Raw genomic sequence first — 23,323 nt, 5'->3', positions numbered from 1 at the left:
CACTATTTTGTTTGCCACTCTTCAATTTTAAACAGTAGTAAACAATATCAAACACCGAACATGGAAAAAAAATCAACTGAAATATACAAGGTAACCTAACCATGTACCGACAGGTTCGAAGAACAAACTGAAAAAATATTTTAGGCATCCAATAATTGAATATTTGCTTGTCGTGTTTTGTGTAGAATATATTTGATCAGTACACGTTGACCAAGTTTTATCCGTCAAAAAGAGTCAATTGGCTTCGGTCAAACAGTGTATGAGCACCCTCAGTCTCTGGATTATTGTTGGATCGAGTAGTCTTGTTTGAAATTGAATTGAAAACCTGAATACGACACAACTGTCTCCAGAAGTTGTTGTCACGCCATGAAAAGTATACGATCCATTCCAGTGTGACGTAACAATATTTTGACTCACTACAAACACTTTCTTTGCGTTTTCATGAATAAAGCGCACAAAATTAAACGATGTTATAATAAAATTTCCAACAAGAATCATCATTTGGAGAAAATTTTATAGTTAGATTGGCTTGTTGTCAGTCAAATACTTTTGTAACGTGGCAACACCTGACTTTTTGCTGTTTCGGACTGTTGAACATTAATGATTAATTTGATTAATTACAGTTTCGTTTCAAAACATAGTGAGCGCCACTCGATGAACTAGGATTGTGCTAGCCATTGATGGCAGGCGCTAGAGTGAACGTGTTAAACAATCACGATACTGGAGGTCGGATTAGGACCACCCCGACTTTTCCCACATAAAGGCATACCGTGTATTACAGGTAACAAGTAGATTCAATTTATATAGCTTATTTTGATGAACATACCATAAACAATTAAAATTGTCTTGTTTCGCAATGTTTCGCAATCTAAAAGAACATAGAACTCATTTTGCATACAGGTCGACTATACTTCATCTCTGCTCTTGAAGGAATGAAAACGTAAAATGGCGCTAAAAAGCTAGAATGAAGAGAGTCAGAAAAAGTCACCATATTATCAAATTGTCAGCGTTATGACATCTTTCATTTGACACTATTTAAAATTCAGTAGGAAGCGCCGTTCCTGAGATACAAAGGAGGGTAGGTTCAGGACTACCGGTTGCGTTAGGACCACCTTCCCCTATAGGATGAACTTTTGGAAGGGGAAGGGGAGATCTTAGAGGAGAGTAAGAAGTATTCAGAGTAATAAAAAGCATAAAAAATAGTATAGCGTTTGCTACAATACGGTGAAATTCTTTTTTAATACAGTTTATTAGTTGTGTGACGTGCCATCGCTTCGTGGAGACTGTTTAAGTGCGCTACACATACAACGTCCCGTCACCGTCTCGTCAACAATTCTCTTGGACTTATTTTGCCGACGTCGAAGTTGTCGTTGTTGGTGTATGTGAATGCGACCATACGATTTCCATGAGAGAATATTTGACATTTCATTCGTTTACGTTGACTTTACGGTGACGGGATGTTGTATGTGTAGCGCCATTTATTCGCACAGAGCGCGTTGTCATGTCAAAAAATGCATGCCGTCAAAATGCATGTTCTTGCGAGTTTTTTGAAAAACTGATTACATTCATCTTTCATTGACAAATAATAGAACAAAGTTTATTTGTATGTTTTGAAACGGAACTGAAAATACAACATTAATGTTCAAAGGTCGGAACCCGCAAAAAGACAGGTGTTGTCACGTCACAAAAGTATTGGGCTGGCAACAAGCGAATTCAACTGCAAAATATTCTCCAACTGAAGATTCTTATAGGAAATTTCCTCAATTTCACTTTAAAATCGTTTACCATTTGGAAATCGTGTGATTTATACATGAAAACAAGAAAAAACCTGTTTTTAGTGAGTCAGAGAGTAGTCACGTCACGCTGGAATGGGTCATAAACACCATGAGGTCATGTTCTCACTGCAGAGGGGCGTCAACGTGGCATGAGCGGGGCGTGTTCACTTCTCGCCACGATATTTTTATACACTCACATTACACCGTGCCAGCGGCGTGTCTTCGGCGTGTTCTATGAAAATTATCAATGCGTGTTTTTGAATGAAAGAATAAAAATTGGTTTATTTTTCAATACTCCAACATCGTTGGACGTATCCGGCTAAAAACTTGGAGGGTAAAAAACGTAAAAAACAAAGAAAAATCAAAAAATTTTAATTTATGTCACTACTACAAACAAACATATGCTAAAGAGAAGTGGAGAAGTACAAATATCGCCGGCGTGAAGTGTTTTAGTTTGCACGCCAGCCATACGTCAAAACCACGCTCACGACGCGTCAGCCTGGTGTGAACACATCGGTAAGAACACACACGATTAATCGTAAGCGTCACACGCCCCACCCAAGCCACGTTGATGCCCCGCTGCAGTGAGAACAAGGCCTAATACACACTTCACAATTCCAAATCCGAAATCGAATTCGTGCAAGAAATTCGTTTGAGATATGCATATTTCTAAATTTCCACACAATTATGCTAATATAAATTGTAGTCGGTGGTCTAGAGTCAATCAAAACTATTTTTCAAGTACATTTTGCTCGTAAAAAAAATTCTTGCATAATTTTTGCTTGATTCTCTCATTAAAAGAACAAACGTTTTTGTGACTCGAGCTTTGTTTATTACGTTTATTAACGTTTATTTTATTGAATGCAAAATCTTACTCGAGAAAATGATCAGTGCAATTAAATATGCGTTTTTGGTGAAAGGCTGTCCAAATACCCGAAAAAATACTCGCGTAAGCTTCCATCGTTTCCCCTCGGATTCATTCTTACGAATGCACTGGGTCGATCTTAGCTCGGTATTGGAAATCGAAATTCAATCAGCTGGGCAAGTAGTTAATAGTTTCACAGAGCCTCAGTAAAGTGTTCAATGAAAGCCAGATTCAAGCGGCACGATAGCTGTAGTATATTCATCTATGTTTTATTCATTGATCCCGAATTTTTTACCTTTAATGAATGTTGTAAATTGTGTATTTCGTATTTTTGTTTCAATGAAAGAAAAATGTTTTATAACGTTCAGAAACATAAAAATAATAAATTAAACATAAAAATAATAAATTTTGTTCCGATGGGATTCGAACTCCGGTTGTTTGGGTTATCGAGCAGCAGCTATCTCACACGACTATCTGTAATATAATTCAAGGACAGTTAAAACGAAAGAGATGTATACAGATGCGTTATTCCTGGCTGCAAATTTAACATTTTCAACTGTATTCTAAGGAAAAGGAAGTCTTCCTAATCAAGCGTAGAGAGCAGAGAGAGTACACTGAGAGAAATAATTAGTAAATATAACGAATTTTTTGGTAAATACTACCAATCTATAGTCATTTTCGACCGTACTAATAAACACATATGTCAAGCAGAACCATGATTCGGAAGCCCAATATCGGCTACATTTTCTCGCCGAAAATGCACGTATCAGAATTATATCCTTATTATACCTCCGTATTGCCTTATGGGAACAATGAAAATTGTTAATACGCGCTTTTCTCACCAATTTTCAGATATGACAATATCCAAGCTTACTAATGTTATCGAGTAAAATATACTAATCTCTGGTAGGGATGCGGGTTTGTTGACAATATGTACAAAAAATTTGTATATTCTACTAATTTTGCATTACCAAATGTATTTAGTAGTTTTCGACCGAGGATTTTTCTAAGGGTAGAGAGCAGAGAGAGTAGAGAACAGAGAGAGAGTAGAGAGCAGAGAGAATAGAGAGCAGAGAGAGTAGAGAGCAGAGAGAGTAGAGAACAGAGAGAGTAGAGAGCAGAGAGCGTAGAGAGCAGAGAGAGTAGAGAGCAGAGAGAATAGAGAGCAGAGAGAATAGAGAGCAGAGATAATAGAGAGCAGAGAGAATAGAGAGCAGAGAGAGTAGAGTTGATACATCGAATGAAAGCCCTGAAAAAAAACCGTTCCCTGTATGAAATTGTATCCTTTAACTGGTTATATGAGATAACATGGTAGAATCCGGAACAACAGCCTGTTCAATGTGTACACAAAAGTACAATTAAAGCAATTACTACGCAATTTATTTTCTACCAGATTAATAGACCCAAAGGCCATTTTAATTTGTTGAAATGTGAATAAAAGTTATCACTCGATTTGAAAATATTGAACACGTAGCTCTGACCCTTATTTTTTTATTTTTCTATTCATTTTCTACCATTTCCGCTAAAACTATACTAAAACAAAATATCAGAATAAAATACGTTTTTCGCACATTATTGTGTCACCATTTTTGCGACACGCAAAAGCAACGCAAAGCTCAATGTCGTCAATTTGTCAATGTTATTTAATGTTATTCATTGAGTCACCAACTACAACAATTTTAAATTGGAATGTCCTTTTTCGAATCAGCATGCCTAGAATCAGTACTAAATTTAGAAAAATATCAATTTCAGTGGTGGTTACGGGTTATTTGAATAACCACAAAGATGTCTCATTTTGAACCCCGTTCGAATCACCCCTCGACATTCGTCTGATTCCAAAGGGCGTTTCACATTCGACAGCTGTCACCATTCACGAGGCCCCCCTTTGCTAGACCCCCCTTGAACGTTCGCTGCACAAACTTGCTCACTTTATTTTCTATGCTGTAGCGAGACGAACGGTGGTGCGAGTTTTTCGTTCCACGAAAGTTATCTTGGTTGATTGTGAGTGGTGCGAGCGCGGAGGAACACCTCTAATTTTGCGCAAGTGTGTATGTACATCATAGTTTCTCTACGATCAGGGATTGCGTCGTACTAAACAGTATCCTTCTGCGATTACTAGGTTTCGGGGCGGAGAAGCAGTTTTCAGCGATCAAAATGAAAATCTGGACCTCAGAGCACGTATTCAAGTAAGTGTTTTTCCCCGCGGTGGATTCATAGAACATGATGGTGATGGAGATCTGTCCGTCGTGTATCGATTATGTAAAAGGCTCTGTGAATGATTGCGAGCGTATCTGGAAGGTTCCGTTCGGCCGGAAATTTGCGGATATTCGCACGAGGAAGTGCATTTTTGTTTGCCCCTGGCTCACCTAGCAACAACCAACAACGATAGCTCAGAGTGACCTTTGGATTCGCTGCAAGTTTTACGTACATTTTTGAAATTGTAATGAAGTGTTTCATGTGAGTGTTGAATGAATGAATGAATGAATGTCTACCAAATGCATGTGTGCGTGGGCTATGTGATGTATACTTTGTTGGTAGGCTTGGTATGCCTTTGTTCCTGCCGATTATGGTCGCGTGGAAGAAGCTATGAAGAAGTATTTTGAAACAGCTGGTTTCGGTCGCGAGCGGTGAAGGGCGATATGTTATTAAAAACGCAAGTTGAAGGTCTCGTGAGTGTATGGGGAAGCGGAATCACGTTTTCTGAGATCTTGTTAGGGGGGAAAGCCTCGGAATCAACAAAATGCACTTGGTTGAAATAGTAGAGAATGGTTAGTTAAAATTTCATTCTTATTTGTTTCAGTCACCCGTGGGAAAAGGTGGCTCAGGCTGCCTGGCAAAAGTACCCGAACCCAATCAATACAGCGGTTATCGGCACGGATGTGGTCGAGCGGCGGGTTGTGGACGGTGTGTTGCATACGCATCGTCTCGTCAGTTCCAAATGGTATTTCCCACAGTGGGCACAGAAGGTGAGTTATATCGATGCCTAATTATGTGGTGAATTTTCTGTCGGGATTGCATATATGCAACAGTATGTACCACTTTTGATTGGTAATTGAGCCATCATTGTGCGGATATTGGCAAACCATACGATGGAAAAATGGACCAGAGAGATTTTGCAACTCAGTAATGGTCTTTCGCTGAAAACGATACCATATATTTTAAATCCATCAATTGGCGCAAGCAAATGCTTCACATGATAATGATTCATTCAAATAACAGTATAATGTGTAGAGACAATTTACTGTCGCTCGTGTACTGATAACGCAAATGATTCACTACCACATATTTGTTCATTGTCTGGCTCTTTTAATAGTCTTTCCAGTATTATAACGGCGTCTTGTGTCGCTGTTCGTATTACAAACATATGAATAGGATACCTGTGCACAGCTCGGGGTGATTGTTTATTTTGGTCAACCCTCGCTACACGTGCCAAGTTCATGAATCGTCGTATGCTTGATAACACACACTCTTAGTAGAAATAGAACAGTTTCTGTTGGCTTTGGTTTACATGCCTTCTCTCGTGATCTCGCCAATTATATCATGCGCAATTTGTAATGGCATACAAGCTGGCGGACCTTTTTTGTTTGAATCACGATAAGTTGCAGGTGGTTTTAAATTTATTTAATTTTTCTCATATTCTTTTCGTTCAATGAACGCATCTCTTTCAATTCAGGAGTTTTTTTTTTCCTGTAATGTGATGAGTCATTGTTTGAAATGATCGATGTCTTTGAGCTGTGAGCGTTCTTTTACAAGCGAAATGAAACCATTCCTTTATTCCTTATTCAATTTTAATAAGACTTTTTCTCTTTAGATGTTACACTGATTTATGTACAGAAACGGTGCATTACTTACATTATTAATTTTTAGTTTTAATGAATGCATGAGCGCAACGATTAAAATATTCTGAACATTGCCTTTTGAACATTATTTGTGGATCTACAATATCCACAAATTAATTCTAGTGTGAAAAGTCTGTCACGAAAAAGGCTCCGTATCGTTGCAGAAATAAAGTGTCGTGTAAAGAGTCATATTTTTCTTAACCTGAACCTGTTAGAGTTACTAATATAAATATGAAGGTGGGAAACTCTGACAAAGCTATTCAGTTTGAATACATATCGAACACAAGAATTGAGAGAGATGCTACTTGTAGTCTAGATAATGCAAAAACTGATTATTTGGATCAGAGGAAATCGATGGCAATGAAATGGGACAATACCAGACTTTTTGAAACCTCAAATTGTAATCTTAGATAATTTGGAAGTGGGGCATTTTTGAGTGCGTATATTTCCTTGCCTTTCAAACCAAAAATTTGCTAAGGATGAAATAAAGGTAATAATAGGTAATATTAAAGGTAATAATCCACTCGTTAGCCGGCGCACACTTTTTTCAATCACGGTCTTGACCAACCGATTCCACCTATTTTTTATCTGGCCAATGTCGCTTGTGACTGCTCCTTTCATCTTCATCTCTCGCTTTTTTATCGCCCAATATTTCTCTATTGGATGTAACTATTTATATGAGATTCAGTTTTTTTATGACCTAAACTCCGGTGTCGTTGTACCATTGTAGCACGTAATTGTTGTGATGGCTGCTGTCCTGGTCATGAAACTTAATACAGGTCGGACTCGATTATCCGGAGTATTGATTTCTTTTTCACTCCGGATAATCGAGCCAAAACAATTTTTTTTTCTTTATTTATTTATTTTTCCATGTATTTTTCGTTTTTTGAAAATAAAAGAGGAATTTGATTTTTGATTCATCCCCTTAAAGTCACAAAACACCTTTCTCACATGAAAAAAAAAATTATCCAGATTCTCTCAGGAGGTGATAGACGATCATATTTGATGAAAAAAATCCTCCTATGCATATGTTCGAATTTCAACAATGACAGAGTTACAGAACTTTTTTTTTGTTTCGCACTCTGTTCCTTCAAACTGGCTCTACATTAAAAAGTACGCTACGGAAGACGATTCTGATGCTTTCATTTGAAAGATGAGAAAATTTAGTACAGGATATAGTAGTGGAACAACTGAATTAGTGAATTTTAATAACTTTTTGGAAGTGAAACACTTAAAAGTTAATAATTTTTAATGTGTTATTATTAATTTTATCCCTAAAATTTATATTAAACTAGATTGTTTCTTTTTATTAATGTGGGACAACCCAACAAACATTAAAACATTCATAGAAACAGGTCAAGCTGAATGAAACCATTCAAAAAGTAATTAGTTGTTTAAGGACTGTGGCCATCTTGAAATTAGATTTTAAATTATCTGCTTTGTTCTACTAGTCGAGAACTTTCTTTTGATACACTTTTGGACATTTTTCATAAATAACTGTGTTCTACTAGTCAAGCCTTTTCATTTGATACCCATATTGATGGGGTTCTGAGAAAATAGGTAATCCGCCTTTTTGTAGTGGCCGCCATCTTAGATTTGCATTTTTCATAAATAATTGTATTCTACTAGTCAAGCTTTTTCATTTGATACCCATATAGATGGGGTTTTGAAAAAATATATATGGCGCCATCTTGCGGTGGCGGCCATCTTGGATTTGCATTTTTCATGAATAACTGCATTCTACTAGTCAAGCACTTTCTTTTGATACCCATATTAGCTATTCAATATATAATTATTATACAAATTATTCAAAATTTACGAAAATCAAAAATAAAATACTCCGGATAATCGAGTCCGACCTGTAATAGTAAAATCGGTTTGTTGATGCACTCCATCCTGTGTTTATTCGTCACAAAAGCTAGAAGGGTGGTGTCCAAGTCACGGCGAATTATCATCGAATTACGAAATTATTCTCGGTTGCATTACAGGGTTTGATGAATAAATGCTTGCACTGCACAATGGTCCAGGAGGTGCATTTAATTGGAAATTAGCTCCTAGAGCTCGACAGTTATTCTCTAGACAAAAACTGTTCTCGACAAAGTTGTTGCATGTGATAGAGCTCCTATTTTGATTTTGTCAAAAATAGGGTGACCAACATTTACGATGAAATAACAATTCTAACTTTCTTATCTTTATAGATAGAGGTATACATAGTTCTACAATGTTATAGCCCCGGTCATTTAAGAAAAATTTTCAAGAACAAAGTTTTTTTCTATCTCTTGAAATAACCGATATAGCGCTTTTTTCTAAGCTGCGTTAGGGTTACCATAAAAAACGGTTTTTTTTGCTCTAACTTTTAGTGTTTTAGTGTTTTAGAGCTTACTAAGACAAACATTTTGCGATGTAGAACTTGTCCATATCTCAACTCTTCTCAAAGTTATTGATATTTCTTCCTAAAAGACACGCTCTCTTCATTCGCTAGTCATTCTTTTTGGGCAAACATAAAAAAATGTTCGTTGATGGCATTTGGAAGAGCATATTTGACTCTACATAATGTGGGATTTCCAAAACCATGTTATTTTTTGATTTTAGTAAAATAAAATTGAAATCATGAGTTTTTGGATGAAAACCCATCAATAACTTTTAGTAGTATTAAGATATTGATAAGTTCTGCATCGCAAAATGTTGGTTATGATAAGCTCTAAAAGTCGTCCCAAGATAATTTTGATGTAAAGTTTAAATATTAAAGTTAAAGCAAAAAACTCGTTTCAGAATACAACTTTATGGAAGATCTTTATTCTCTAGACAAAAACCGTCTTCGACAAAGTTGTTACATATGATAGGGCGCTCATTTTCATATCATCAAAAATAGGGTGATCAAAATTTTCGATGAGATAAAAATCTAACTTTTTTATCTTTATAGATAGAGACAAACATAGCTCGACATTGTTGTAGCCTCAATGATTTTCAGCAACTTTGTTGAAAAAATCTTTTTCCTATCTTTTGATATAATCGATTTAGCGCTTTTTTCTAAGTTGCATTAGGGTGACCATGAAAAAACTTTATTTGCTTTAACTTTTACATTTCAAATTCTACATCAAACGACGTTTGATGGTTTTTTACCCAAAAACTCATGATTTCAATTTTAATTTACTCAAACACGAAAAATACCATAGTTTTGTAGAGTGAAATATGCTCTTTCAAATTCTGCCAATAAACTTTGTTTATGTTTGCCCCAGAAAGAATGACAAACAATTGAAGAGAGCGTGTTTTGACGTAGGACTACGTCTAACCGGAAGATATAGGGGGTGAAATGGAAATCTAGGCACTGAACAAGTAGGAAAAAATGCAAGATTTGGAACGCTTATAACTCGAGCATTTCTCAATAGATCGCAAAAGTTTTTGCATCAATTGATAGGAAATATATCTACGCATCTATCATAACGAATAACATTTCATTTTTCTTGAGATAAATAATCGAATAATTGTGAAATATGAAGCATTGTCAAAATGCACTATGTGCCCATTTTTGATTGGTCCATTTTGTGCTCCTCAAATCGTACCGACCAAAACGGGCAACCAGAGCAGCAGCGAAATAGAATGAAGCACGATTGGGAAGGAAAAAGAAAAAAATGAACGAAACATTGGTCGCAGTCTCACAGTCGCAGTCTGCGTAACTCTCGAGCCAGCCAGTCAGCTTAAAAATCCCCGCTCCGCTGCCGTAACGATCATTCTCATTCAAACCGTACACCACATCGGTTCGCATCACAACACATCAACAAACCAACCCAAGCAGCCATGTCTGGACATGGTAAAGGAGGAAAAGTGAAGGGAAAGGCAAAATCCCGCTCGAACCGTGTTGATCTGGAGTTCCCCGCAAGGGTAGCTAGGCCGAGCGCGTTAGTACCAGTGCACCAGTCCACCTAGCCGGCGTTATATAGTTTCGGCCGCCGAAGTGATCGAGTTAGCTGGCAAAGCTGCTCGCGACGATAAGAAAACCCGCATTCAGAACAGAACACATTCGGTTCGGTGGACATCAAGACAACAGGCAGTTGCAGCGAGTGGCGAATGGCAAACGCAATCGCAAAACGGCATCAGGTAGCAGAAGAAAAAAGTTTGTTCTTTATACAAACTGCTTTGGTGGCAAATCCAGAACAAGGCGGCATCGAGGGCGTTCGAAATGGTTTTCTTCAATACCACGAGTACTAAGTTTTCTAAATTGGAACCATTCCATAAAACAAGGCGCTTTTCAGGGCCATTAAACCTTCCAAAAAAGAGTTTAGGAAATACAGTTCAATGCTTTCTAAAACATTATCCAAAATAATAATAAAACACAAATTGATTTTTTCTTAATTTGTTTGCCAGGATCTGATGAGTATGTGAATTTGACAGTTGTTCTGAGCTTATTGATAGTTGGGGACTTTCCTGATTATTCAATTTTCACCAATTCTTAAATTGTTTCCAGATTGAAAGTACAGTAATTTACAATTAGTTCGACATTAAGCTAATTGGACGGACATGTAATGCGACTTATTTAGTTGGAAATTTTTGTAAACATAGAGATCCAAATTATGACCCCACATTGAAAGTCGACACTGTACCACTGTCATCGCAAATGTTCAATTACAGGTTAAAATCGCCTCCAATGCGATACTGAGTGGCGCTTCGACACGTCGCGTTGAATGTAATTTACTGTACAACATGTGACAAAGCTGGATGGGAAGAAATTTTCCAACTGTGAAAGCTGTGGCGAGTGGCAAATGCAATCGCTAAACAGAAAGGTTAAGTCGAACAAGATGGGGATATCGAGTGATAACAAAACAATAAACTCTTTAGATTGAAGATAATTTTGTGATCCTGAAAAGGACCCTTTTTAGCCTGCATGTGAATCCAACGAGCGAACAAATCGTAATGAATGTATTTTTTTGCCATCGCTCCCTTTTAACGCTCATTCGTTCGTCTCCGGCACGTCGCATTAAATGTAATTTACTGAACAACATGTCACAAGCTGGATGGGAAGAAATTTTTCAACTGTGAAAGCTGTGGCGAGTGGCAAACGCAATAGCTAAACAGGAAGGTTTAACCGAACAAGATGGGAATATCGAGTGATAACAAAAACACAACACCAAAGGTTCTTTTCAGAACCATCAACATATTCATAAAGAGTAAACAGTAAACTAATCCATTTTTCAGGTAGATAGGTAGGTATTCACGTAGGAGAAGAAAATAAAACAATATATTTAAAATATATATTTAACAAAAGCTGTCCCCTGTGTATAGTCCTACGTCACTCCGGTTATGTCCCCGACATTACCCACCCGTCTTTTTTTCATGGGGACCCTAACGTAACTTAGAAAACATGCGTTATATCGGTTATTTCAAGAGATAGGAAAAAACTTTGTTTTATAGAGATGTCTCAAATAACTGGGACTACAACATTGTCGAACTATATTTACCTCTAACTATAAAGATAAGAAAGTTATTTTTTGGTCACCCTATTTTTGATAACATAGAAATGAGCGCTCTATCATATGTAACAATTTTGTCTAAGACAGTTTTTGTCTAGAAAATAACTGTCGAGCTCTAAATGCTAATTTACACATAAATGCATCACCTGGACCATTGTTCACTGATTGGCGATTCGCAAAGCAATAAAAAACAAATTTGAGCAAATCGTTAAAATTAATTGTATAGAGCCGTAACAAAACACTGAACGTTGAAATTGAATTTCCAAGTAGTTTGTTAGTAGCTCTTGGTAAAATTACATCTTCAACGCTATGCAGTACCTTTTGCAGAACAGCAACAATGGCGCTCATTTCTTTCATCTCCCTCCCGTACCCCTCGCCCGAAAATCAATAATTTTGCGAAACAGTGTGAAGAAAATGATCGTTTGCACACACTTCCCACCAAGTAATATTAACCAAAATCTAATCGATTACTCACCAAATATTAAATTTTCATCTGCCGTCGCAATGTATAGTGGAAAACGTCGTAAAACTCGAGCTAGTGCTCTGAAAGTTAACTTTTCATTTTTCAATTTTCCGCAATGGTTTTGTTTGTTTTAGTGAAAACATCTTTATTCTTTCGACACTGATGCCAGACAACAGATATAAAAACCACTAAAAAAAATGTTATTCTTGAGTCACAGCGTTTCATGTCATGAAAATCAATAAAATAAAATTGTGTTGATATCTTTACAATTATTATTTTTTACGTTTAATGGGTTTATAATGTAAGTTCTAGCAACCTGAACATTGGTTAAGAAAATTGTGTTGCAGAGCTCAGAACACTGCAACGGCTGCCTATGCTTTCAAAAATAGTAAATGGAAAAGTATAACATTCAATCAAAATGCCTCGGCCAATGAAGAGAAGGGTTAAGACTCTCCAACGTGAGTATGTGAAAACAATACGATCAACGAAGGAAAATATTGAGGAATTATCAATATCGAGTTACTGTGCAGAAGAACTTGTTAATAACAAAAGAGCCCCAATTCGCTTGTGTTATAAATTTGCTCATGTTACGCTCAGAATTTTACTTCATATGCAAATACACCTTCTATATGTATATATTTATATTTGCAATTGTTCACACATTTAACTTCAGTATTGAATTGTAATTTTTTTTTTCAAATGTATTCTAAGACTCGTGTCAGTTAAGCGCCACACAGTTCGATAAGTGAATTGATCTATTTACGTGCAAAGATCAAAACAAACGAAACAAATTGCTCTTCTCTCACAAACACTATTACACCATTTTTACACGTGGTTTTACCTATACTACTACAAAGGATTGCTTCCACCTTCACCTTAAGCTTACAGAAACGAGAATAGCCCGTCAGAAAATCTTATTGAAGTAAATAAAATATCTTGCGACGAATCTTCCAAGAGTAACAGCTCATCGCGAAGCAAAAATAATAGTCAGCGTTGCATTCAGGAAAAAAATCCCATTGCTAACGAAATCGGACGTTATGTGAAAACATTTCGAATCGATCGTAATCTCGATCCTTACATTTGATGCCTATTAAACTCTAAGCAGTATACCCCAATTGGGAATGTTGGTTAGAGTTTATCCAGCAGCTCCTTGCAGTAGTGTTTACAATGGAAGAGAAATGATATATCTTGTGTTAATGTGATATACTCTTAAACTAGTTTTCATGAAAAATATTAACAGAAAAATATGATTTATTGCAAAACATGTAACAATTGTGTAGTACATCAACCTGTATATATAATAAATGATACAAAAAACATATGTTACGGGCGTGGAAAAACGATCTTCAGAAATCTCATATTTTTTGGAAACTTGATTCATCGCGTCGTTGTTCGCACCTCGTGAAAGAAAAACCAGAAAGAAGAGTGAGAAGCCAGTTGTCAGGTTTCGTCTCAGATCTATTGTTCGCACGAGGGTAAACATCATCCATCTTCAGTCGCTTCTACAAAATCAGGTACACCATCCGCCCTTTTTAGGAGCCCCACAATTTCAACTAGGAAGTTAATACTGAAGTTTCCATTCATTCTTAAATAATATTCGAAGTGATTAACAAGTGAATTAAAAAAAAGTTGTTTCGATTGTCTTATCACGTTAAGCTGGGCTCGAAATGCCGCGCTGTGCGTCACACAAAATTGCTGAAACGTTCGACTGACGCAATCTGCCGAATTGTTATCATAATTAAACACTTGCGTCGTCAATTTTTTTACGTAGGGGTAGTGGGGGCAAATTGGTCACCTGCTTGCTTGCTAGTATAACTATTGACTATGGTTGCCGTATTTATAGTCACCTTATGTTTGAAGAATTTAATGACTTTTGAGTCAACCTGTACTTCAGCAGAGTTGTCGCATGTTGAAATATACATAAAAACAGTGATTGCTCTCTCGATAGCCATTCGGCCGTAGTTCTGTGCGCATGGTATCTAAGGAATTTCTCGTGAAATTTAGTTTATTCAATCTGATATGTTGGACAAATCATCAGTTTGAACGACTGTTCACATATTTTAGGAGAGATGAACCGATATTTTGTTCAATCTCAGCGATTAATTAGCATAGAAATTACTTTGATGTTTGGGGGCAAAGTGGTCATAGGTGAACAACGACTTACAATGTTCTGTTTACTAAAGCTTTATAGCGTTTTATAGCTTTGCCCCTGGAAAAATATGCCACTCCAACTAAACCAAGCCTCATTATGCGGAATGTTATGTGTTTCTTACTACGTTTTTGTATGCATGAGAAAATTTAAATTGAGACTCTAGGTAAATAGGCCAAACTTATTTTATACATGTACCTATTATATCAAAAATGATTTGAATAAATTTGGACGAAAATAAAGCATAAATCTTTCCCATTCAGCTTGATATGTGCAAGTGCCCATTTTGTCCCCACTAGGTGACCACTTTACCTCCAAGCAAAAAAAAAAGTTCGATTTTTTCACCTTTTTCTATAATGATGAAAAATTTACTATTTTGATTTTTTATAGTAAAAGCCGTTTGCTATCTTGAACAGCAATGAGTTGAACTATTATATTCTTCGAAAAACAGGAATTGAAGCGCTATGTGGACGCTGGAAATGGGCATATTCCTTAGGGTGACCATTATGCCCCCACTTCCCCTACATGAAAAGGAAACAAATCGTAATACAGCAGAAGAATTTGTAATTCTAAATAAAGCCATTTGCTTCTATTCTTGTACTGACGCACTATTTTAGAATAAACTCAGCATTTTGAACCCAACTTTACACAGGGGCATTTTCCATTGCTGTGTATTGAAAAAAAAGTCACAGTGGGGTGGTGTCTGAGACACGACCGCATAGTTGACGTAGGATTCCGTTAGGCTATCTGTTGATAGGTTGTTGGGTATTGTTTGTTCACTCCACCAGTGTTTACAACCGAGTGATGGTGACAGAAGGATGGTAATTACTCGTTAGATGGTGCGTATCAGATAGAAAATGCCGAAGTAGAATGAGATATGCCTCCTGTGTTATGTATGGATGGAATAAAGAAAAAAACTCTTCAATGTAATATGAGATGATTATCAATACCGAACACAATTATTAATTTTTCTAATCAGTAAAAACATGTTACTTCAACCCTTTCGCTACGAGCGTCGTCTATAGACGACATCTGCGCGATGAGCTGTGTGTACGAGCGTCGTCTTTAGGCGACATCAGGATCATACTGCACATCGATCAAACCAGCACGATGTGCATACTTTTCGGCGTAGTGCTTAGTTCGGCGATAGCACTCCGACGAAGCACACTGCCGTTAAGAAAGGTGTTAATATAGAGATAACATATTTGTAATGGAAAAGGTAATTTTCTTTTATGATTTTTACTTTCTGGGTGTTTATTTGACCCAATGCGAATTTTAATTGGACTAACAACATCTAACACTATATGTAGAGCATATGGGAAATCACTTTTTCGAATATTTCATCACTTTTCCAACATTTCTCGCCGTATGAACATTCCTTAAGTGAAAAATAACACAAAAAAAACAGCTTAAACCGAACGACCCGTTCTCGGGCGAGAACACACATTGGTTTTTATTTATGAAAATTGAAATAAATCGTTTCATATATGAAGTCATTTTTAAACCCTTCCCGTATTATTTAATACGTCACACATCAAGTGATTTCATTACTCTGCTGAGTGCTCTAGCGCCCTATGTTATGCAAGTACGTCACGAGTGAGACTCGATGTTTCACGGGAAAGGGTTAACACAACTGCTATCATATACAATTTTACACTTACACTTGTGCTAATTTTTTCACAATACACGATCGGACATTGATATGGAATTTCACAAAGCAACCAACATTAAACCTCCAAATTTAAATTTTATTTGCTAGAATTAATCGTATCACTCGCCTTCTTGAATGGCGTTAACGTTCCCTGTGGAACTTTTGCCGTCTCAACCTATGCATTAACTTGCGTCATTTAATCATACTTAGTTGAGATTTCTTAAGCCAAATAACACGCCTTGAATGTATTTCGAGGGGCAAGCTCTAGAATACGCGTGATCACAGTGCAAGTCGAAGGAAATTTCTCTAACGAAAAATCCACCGGCTAGAACGGGAATCGAACCCGAAGACCCGGCATGATAATGTGAGGCGCTAACCACTCGGCCTCGGGTGCACTTAACCTTACTTGCAATACAAAAATGCCCCCGACTTGCATATATTTGCAATGCCGATTTCTCCCGGGCACCTTGGTTTTGATGTCTCTGTTCTGGAACACATTTCGGTAGGAACAAAAGTTCCTCCTACTTTCATGTATTTGCAATGCCGATTTCCCTCAGGCAGCTTGGTTTTGATGCCTCTGTTAGGGAACACATTTAGGCGGGAGCAAAAGCTTCCCCTACTTTCATGTATTTGCAATGCCGATTTCCCCTAGGCAGCTTGGTTTTGATGTTTTCCATTTCGGGCTTCCGAAAGTATACAGCCCTGCGCTGACAACCGTTTGACATAGCTGTCAACCAAAGCGTCATATCGTTAGTTGAATGTCTGCCATTTTACAATATGGATCGTTTTAGCATCGCACAACGTGTTAATTTTGTTAAATTATACTATAAAAATGATGAAAAACCGGCAAATGTTTTTCGAGCATTACGGACGGATTTTGGTCGTCATGGACGGCCTACAGACCACACAATCGCTAATGTAGTGCGTAAATTCGAACAAACTGGATCCGTAGCGGATATTGTGAAACCTGTGCATCATCGTAATATGCGTTCGGCCGAAAATATTGCTGCTGTTGCTGCCAGTGTGGAGGATGACCCGAATGTTTCGATTCCACGGCGTGCTCAGCAATTGGGCTTGTCAAACACATCATTGTGGAGAATTTTGCATTTGGACTTGCACCTACATCCATATAACGTCCAACTTGTACAAAAATTAGAGCGTGGTGACCATGGAATGTGTCGGGCATACGTCGATTGGGTGAACGAACAACAGCAGCAAAATGCTGAATTTTCGCATCAAATTTTCTTCAGCGATGAGGCACATTTCGAGCTCGGTGCCTATGTGAACACCTAAAATTTCCGTATATGGGGCTCAGAAAATCCACACGTGATTGTTGAGAGGCCATTGCATCCGCCAAAAGTCACTGTTTGGTGCGCATTATGGTCTGGTGGAGTCATCGGGCCGTATTTCTTTGAAAATGAGGCCGGCGAGACGGTAACTGTGAATGGTGAGCGCTATGGTCGCATGTTAACCGATTTTTTTTTGCCACAAATTGAAGATATGGATACGGATGACATGTGGTTTCAGCAGGACGGCGCCACGTGCTACACAACATGGCCATATTGCGAACGAAATTTTAGGGACGCATAATTTCGCGTTTTGGTGATGCCAATTGGCCGTCCAGATCATGCGATTTGAACCCGCTAGACTTTTTTTTGTGGGGTTATGCGAAAGACCGTGTCTATGCCAACTCTCCGCAAACTCTTGAACATTTGAAAGACAACATTCGTGAAGTTATGACCGAGATACCGCCCCATATGTGCCGAAAAGTCACCGAAAATTACCTGTTCCGGATCAAGGTGTGCGAGAAAGCCGTAGGTGGACATTTCACACATAATGGCATAAACCAAACTTTAATTTGAAATAAAAGTTTAATCGAAATTCGAATTCTAAGTGTGTTTTATTTCAATTTACTTTCGGAATTTAAAGTTGGAAAACCCTGTATATTATTTAATTCAATATAAAAAATTCTTATGGAGTACCGAAATCGATTAATGTGGTAAAGCGCTAAAGACAAACATGTTACAAACATACAAACATACAAATTACAGGGCAAGCTAAATAAAACCGTTTAAAAACGAAAATTATATACAATAAATATTTTCAATATGGAATTTCCTGCGAGTAAATTAGCTCAAATCAAGTATTTTCTTTTCTCCATCCGCTTTTGCGATACAGAACTATTTTTATTCCTACTAGTGCAATTACGCAGAGAATTCCATTATGGTTACCTCCCATTCTTTGGTCGTTGAACCCTTCAAGTGACACGTTTTCATTATTTTGTTTTCCTCCCCCCAGCTAATTGGATCTCCCAATGTGTGTTACGCTCGCGAGCAGTCCACGGTGGACCCGTCAAAACGACTGATGACCCTCAAAACCATCAACCTGACCTTCGGTAGCTTTCTGTCGGTGTACGAGACGGTCAGCTACGTGCCACATCCGACCGATCCGAGCAAAACGCTACTCAAGCAGGAAGCCACCGTACAGGTCGAAGGTGTGCCCCTGAATCGGTACATGGAAGATGTTCTCACGAAGAATATCAGCACGAACGCGGGCAAGGGTCGCCAAGGGCTCGAGTGGGTGATAGGGAAGCTAAACTCGGAGGTGAGTTTCAATCATCAAAGAAATGCACATTGTATGTCTTATGACTTTCACTTATATATCATCCATCCGCAGGTAAAAGAATTGGCTACCTCGGCAGCTAGTAGCACGAACGAAATCCTCACCCAGACGAAAAAGTCCTTGGACGATATCACGGACCAAGCGCGGAAGAGTATGGATGAGCTCAGTGCGACGGCCCAAAAAATCCACATATAGTAACAAACGTTGCACGGCATCTACCATCAACACAACAAATACAGCTGCCAGCAGCGGGGCCACATCTTCCTCGAAGATGGGGCAAACTACTAGAAGTGGAGGGCCATCCGTACCTTCCAGTTCAGCTGTTTTCCACAACAACAACAACAACAGTACACGATCCAAGAATTCTACTGCTAGACAATTCAATTCTGCGACATCTTCTAACAACAACAACAATAACAACAGTACAACACAAAAACCATCTTCAACTGCATCCGCATCGGCTAGTAATGTAAATCCCCCCGTTGATTCATCGTCCTGATTGCGGGCGAATCAGTTTTCGACGTTTTTTTCTTTTTCGTTTTTTCTATCGATTTATCCCACCTCTCCCAGCTTTTTGCATCTATGATAATTGCAAATATTTATTATAATAGTTTTAGTAAATCGCCTGTACAAATATCGAAATATCAGAAGTTTCTCTCTACTGATTTGGAGTCATCCCGTGCACAAAAAAAAAAACACGCTGATAAATATTTAGATTGCGTTCAATTGCCTTCTGTTTTATTGTTTCGCAGCCCCATACAGTTCCTACCATCGAAGCCTATATTTAACGACGAAGACACGAACTCTATTATCATCTCACACATCGCTATGTAGATTAATGTTAGATGTAAATTAGGTCTGCACTTAGGAGGAAATCAATGATGCTACTCTCTGTAAATAAGCTCATCGGTAGTTATTCGAAATGTATTGACGTGATTCACTTAGCATTAGACCAACAACTGTTAGTATTATGTAGGCAATGTTTTCAAATCTGTTTTTCCTCTGAGTTTGTCTCGAACGGGAGGCAAGGTGCTGACCAATAATAGATGACCAAATGACAAAGCCATTGGTTGGGAGAGGTCGGTTAAACCGTTCAGAAGAATATAGCCGGTTCTATAGGTGTTTGAGCAGGAGGTTTCCGACTGTCGACAGTAAAATGAGTCGAACAATTATGCCGTAAAGTAACACATTCCCATGTAAAGAGAGATAGATTTCATACGTAACAAATTATGACGCACTGGAAACACGCAATGGGGTAGTGAGGATCAAGACAACTTTTGTTTTTCGGTATACATTTGAAAATCGGAGTTTATTGTTCAGATGATAAACGAAGCGTTATGCTTGTAAGTGTAGTATTTATTCGAAATATCAGCCAATATTAGATAGCGTCAACAACCATCGGTAAATATGAATCATAAGTCGTACCATTTTGTCAGTTCGATTGTTGTAATGTTTCAGAAGAGAATTTAATGCACATGCAAGCGTGTGAATAGCTTGAGTTCTTCAGGAAGGTTGCTCTGTATTCATCCGAAAGCCTTCATTATCTTTTCAAGTGAAATCTGCCAGAAAATAATTTTTGACGTAGGACTACGTCTAACAGGAATGAAAACTTTTAATTCGAGGAGCGAGGGAAAATGGCGTTCAAAATACATGGAAGCTGCTAGTACTTTTGTGGTCGTTTGCATTTGTACAAAACGGAATTTTCTTCCTCAACACGGATTTTAAAACCGAGGAGCCTGGTAAAATTGTCATTACAGATACTAGGGGCAAATGAACATTCAAGTTTAAGGCCTCAATGGCAGCTATACTCAACCTACGGTCCGATCGGTCCATCTGGTTACTTCTTTTTAAATTTGTATATAACGAAAACCTAAGAAATCATTACTTATTTTTTTTATGTAGGACTATGTCTTTAGTAATGGTGTCAAATCAGAAAACAGAACACTTTTTCATGAAATAGACGTTGTGCAAAGTTTCAGCTCAATCGGACATGATTTAGGGGTGCCTCAAAGCTCTCAAAGTTTTGATTTTTTGATTCATGAAAATCTTCCAAGGGAGAGTAAAGGAAATTTAGAAAATCGAAATTTTTTTTCGATGCCAAATGACTTAAAAATGCATAAAACGTCGAGAAATGGTGTTATCTCGAAAAAAAATTTTTGGTCGAAAACTTTTTGGGATTTAGCGTTCAGGGCCACAGAGGGCGGTTTTTATCATATCTCATTCCACTTTGGCATATTCTATCGTGATACGCACCATCCAATGACTAACCACCATCCTTCTATCATTATAACTCGGTTGTGAACACTGGTCGAGTGAACAAACAATACCTAACAACCACACAAAACGGCCCTTTTTCGGGCCACCAAATCATTATCGAAGTGTTTAACAATGTGATTCTTCAAATATATTCAATACAACAGATAGCCTAACGAAATCCTACGTCAACTATGCGGTCGTGTCTCGGACAAAACCCTCCTGTGACTTTTTTTAAATGAAAAAAAAACGGATATCAATGAAATTCTATGGAACTCGATTTCTTTTGCATGGCCACCACGGGCACGCTTGCAGAAGTCCAGACGCTTAACCCAATTTTCGACGGTTTTCAAGCATAAATCGGCCGATACTGCTACAATTTCACGTTCGATATTCGTACGAAGTTCATCAATCGTCGCTGACTTGTTGGCATATACCATAGACTTGACGTAGCCTCACAGGAAATAGTCCAACGGCGTCAAATCGCACGACCGAGGCGGCCAATTGACTGGGCCATTTCGTGAGATAACAAGCTCATCAAACTTGGTTTTAAATAAATCGATTGTGTGGCTTGTTGTGTCGTCATGTTGAAACCACATATTGTCAAAGTCCATATCATCCAATTTGGGCCAAAAATATTCGGTTATCATTGAGCGGTAGCGATTCTCCTTCACAGTAACGTGCTGGTCTTGACCATCACAGAAGAAGTACGGCCCAATGACGCCGCCGGATCATAAACCGCACCAAACCGTAATTTTTTCGAGATGCAATGGTGACTCATGGAGTACGTGTGGTTTGCTGCCTGACCAATAACTTATTGACGGTTTATTGACGAAGCCATTCGATGAAAATCCGGATCATTTTCAAGTTGTTGCTCAGCCCAATTCACGAACATACGACACTTCTGGTGGTCAAGCCGCTTCAGTTCTTGCGTCAATTTGATTTTGTAAGGATGCAGGCCAAGATCTTTGCGCAAAATTGCGAACGACGTGTGAGAGATTGATTTGGGTCTTTCTCGATTGATGCGCTAGCGACAGCAATATTCTTGACACTACAGGCACTTCTTTGTCCCACTGGCACGGGAACATTTTGTACTGTGTCTGTGGATTCAAATTTTTCCACTAGACCCTCAATTGTTGATCTGGCAGGACGATTATGACGATCATAAATTGGACGTAGCGCTCTTAAAGTTGAGGCCATTGACTCCGAATTTTGGTAGGCAATGCAAATCAACTCACTCGTACTCGACGCCACTGCCTCTTACGCTGCTGGTTCTCTATTAATATCGGTGTCTGCTGGCAAAGACGATGAAGCTAGTCATCCGACATCTAGTTGTCTGGCCACCAGGCCCGAATAATATACCTCAGGCATCGGTTCACGAAGATCTGCAGCTTTCGTGCGTTCTTTGTTGATGCGCCCTACGTCTCACAAGCAGGGCTCGGCAAAGTCATATTCAACTCAGGATAGTCAGGGGACTATAAAGAAATTCGCCTTTGTATTCCAATTGGAAATGAGTGTTGGCTTCTTCCAGCAGTGTCTCCGTCAATATGACTCAACAGTCATTCGGGCGTTTTATTGCTATCTCACTCTACGACTCAACTATCTGCTCGAAGTCTTCGAACCAGCTGATCAGTAGGGTTGGTTATCAACTGTCAAACGTTTAAAACAAACAAAACATTCCACGTTCTGAATCGTGTCCGTTATTTCAAAGTCGTTTCCGTTAAATCAGTCCGTATTCTTCGGACTTGGGTTTCCGTAATAGCTTGTTGATTTCGGGCACAGTGGGTTGTTAACCCAAGGACCCTATCCTCCGCGATGGGTTTGCCATCTAAGCTCTAGCTTCACGAGAAAAGCATTTCGTATTCAGCAGTCGGATGCCAGACAGAAGCTGTCTGAGCCGCACCTTCATGGTGAACAGACGCTCGGAATTTGCTGTAGTTCATTTAGCGCCACATACCCTGCACTTACAGGCGAACAATTGAAATTGGTCAAAACAAGTTTGAAGATTAAGTTTTGACGTAGGACTACGTCTTTCATTTCTATACCGGGGTGTAAAATCAAAGTTTCGAAAACGAAAGCGTTACGCCGGAGACCGAGATTTTGAGCGTTAATAGCTCCTAAACAACTGAACGAAATGGTATGATGAACACTTCATTCGAAAGATAAAATGTCTACGCGTTATATTCTTGTTACTTTTTGATCCAAAAACTTGTTTCAATAGTCTTAAAATTGCTTTCA

At 38.3% G+C, this 23,323-nt stretch overlaps 1 protein-coding gene across 2 annotated transcripts; it reads left to right on the top strand.

The window, feature by feature from the left end:
- Nucleotides 1-4,542: 4,542 nt before the first annotated feature.
- Nucleotides 4,543-20,338, top strand: LOC129777744 (protein slowmo). 2 transcript variants are annotated; one of them, XM_055784203.1, is made up of 5 exons: nt 4,543-4,688; nt 4,760-4,826; nt 5,441-5,606; nt 18,509-18,814; nt 18,887-20,338. In XM_055784203.1, exons 2-5 carry the CDS (start codon nt 4,795-4,797, stop codon nt 19,025-19,027), a joined length of 645 nt encoding a protein of 214 aa, XP_055640178.1. In that variant the 5' UTR covers nt 4,543-4,688; nt 4,760-4,794; the 3' UTR covers nt 19,028-20,338. The 2 variants fall into 2 exon arrangements, with proteins under 2 accessions (XP_055640178.1, XP_055640179.1); XM_055784204.1 differs by having other exon boundaries at nt 4,595-4,684.
- The last annotated feature ends 2,985 nt before the right edge of the window (nt 20,339-23,323 follow it).

The sequence above is a fragment of the Toxorhynchites rutilus genome, chromosome 3, assembly GCF_029784135.1.
Source record: "Toxorhynchites rutilus septentrionalis strain SRP chromosome 3, ASM2978413v1, whole genome shotgun sequence".
NCBI lineage: Eukaryota > Metazoa > Arthropoda > Insecta > Diptera > Culicidae > Toxorhynchites > Toxorhynchites rutilus.
The sequence above is the reverse complement of the archived record's forward strand: the minus strand, read 5'-3'. Positions and strand labels throughout refer to the sequence as shown.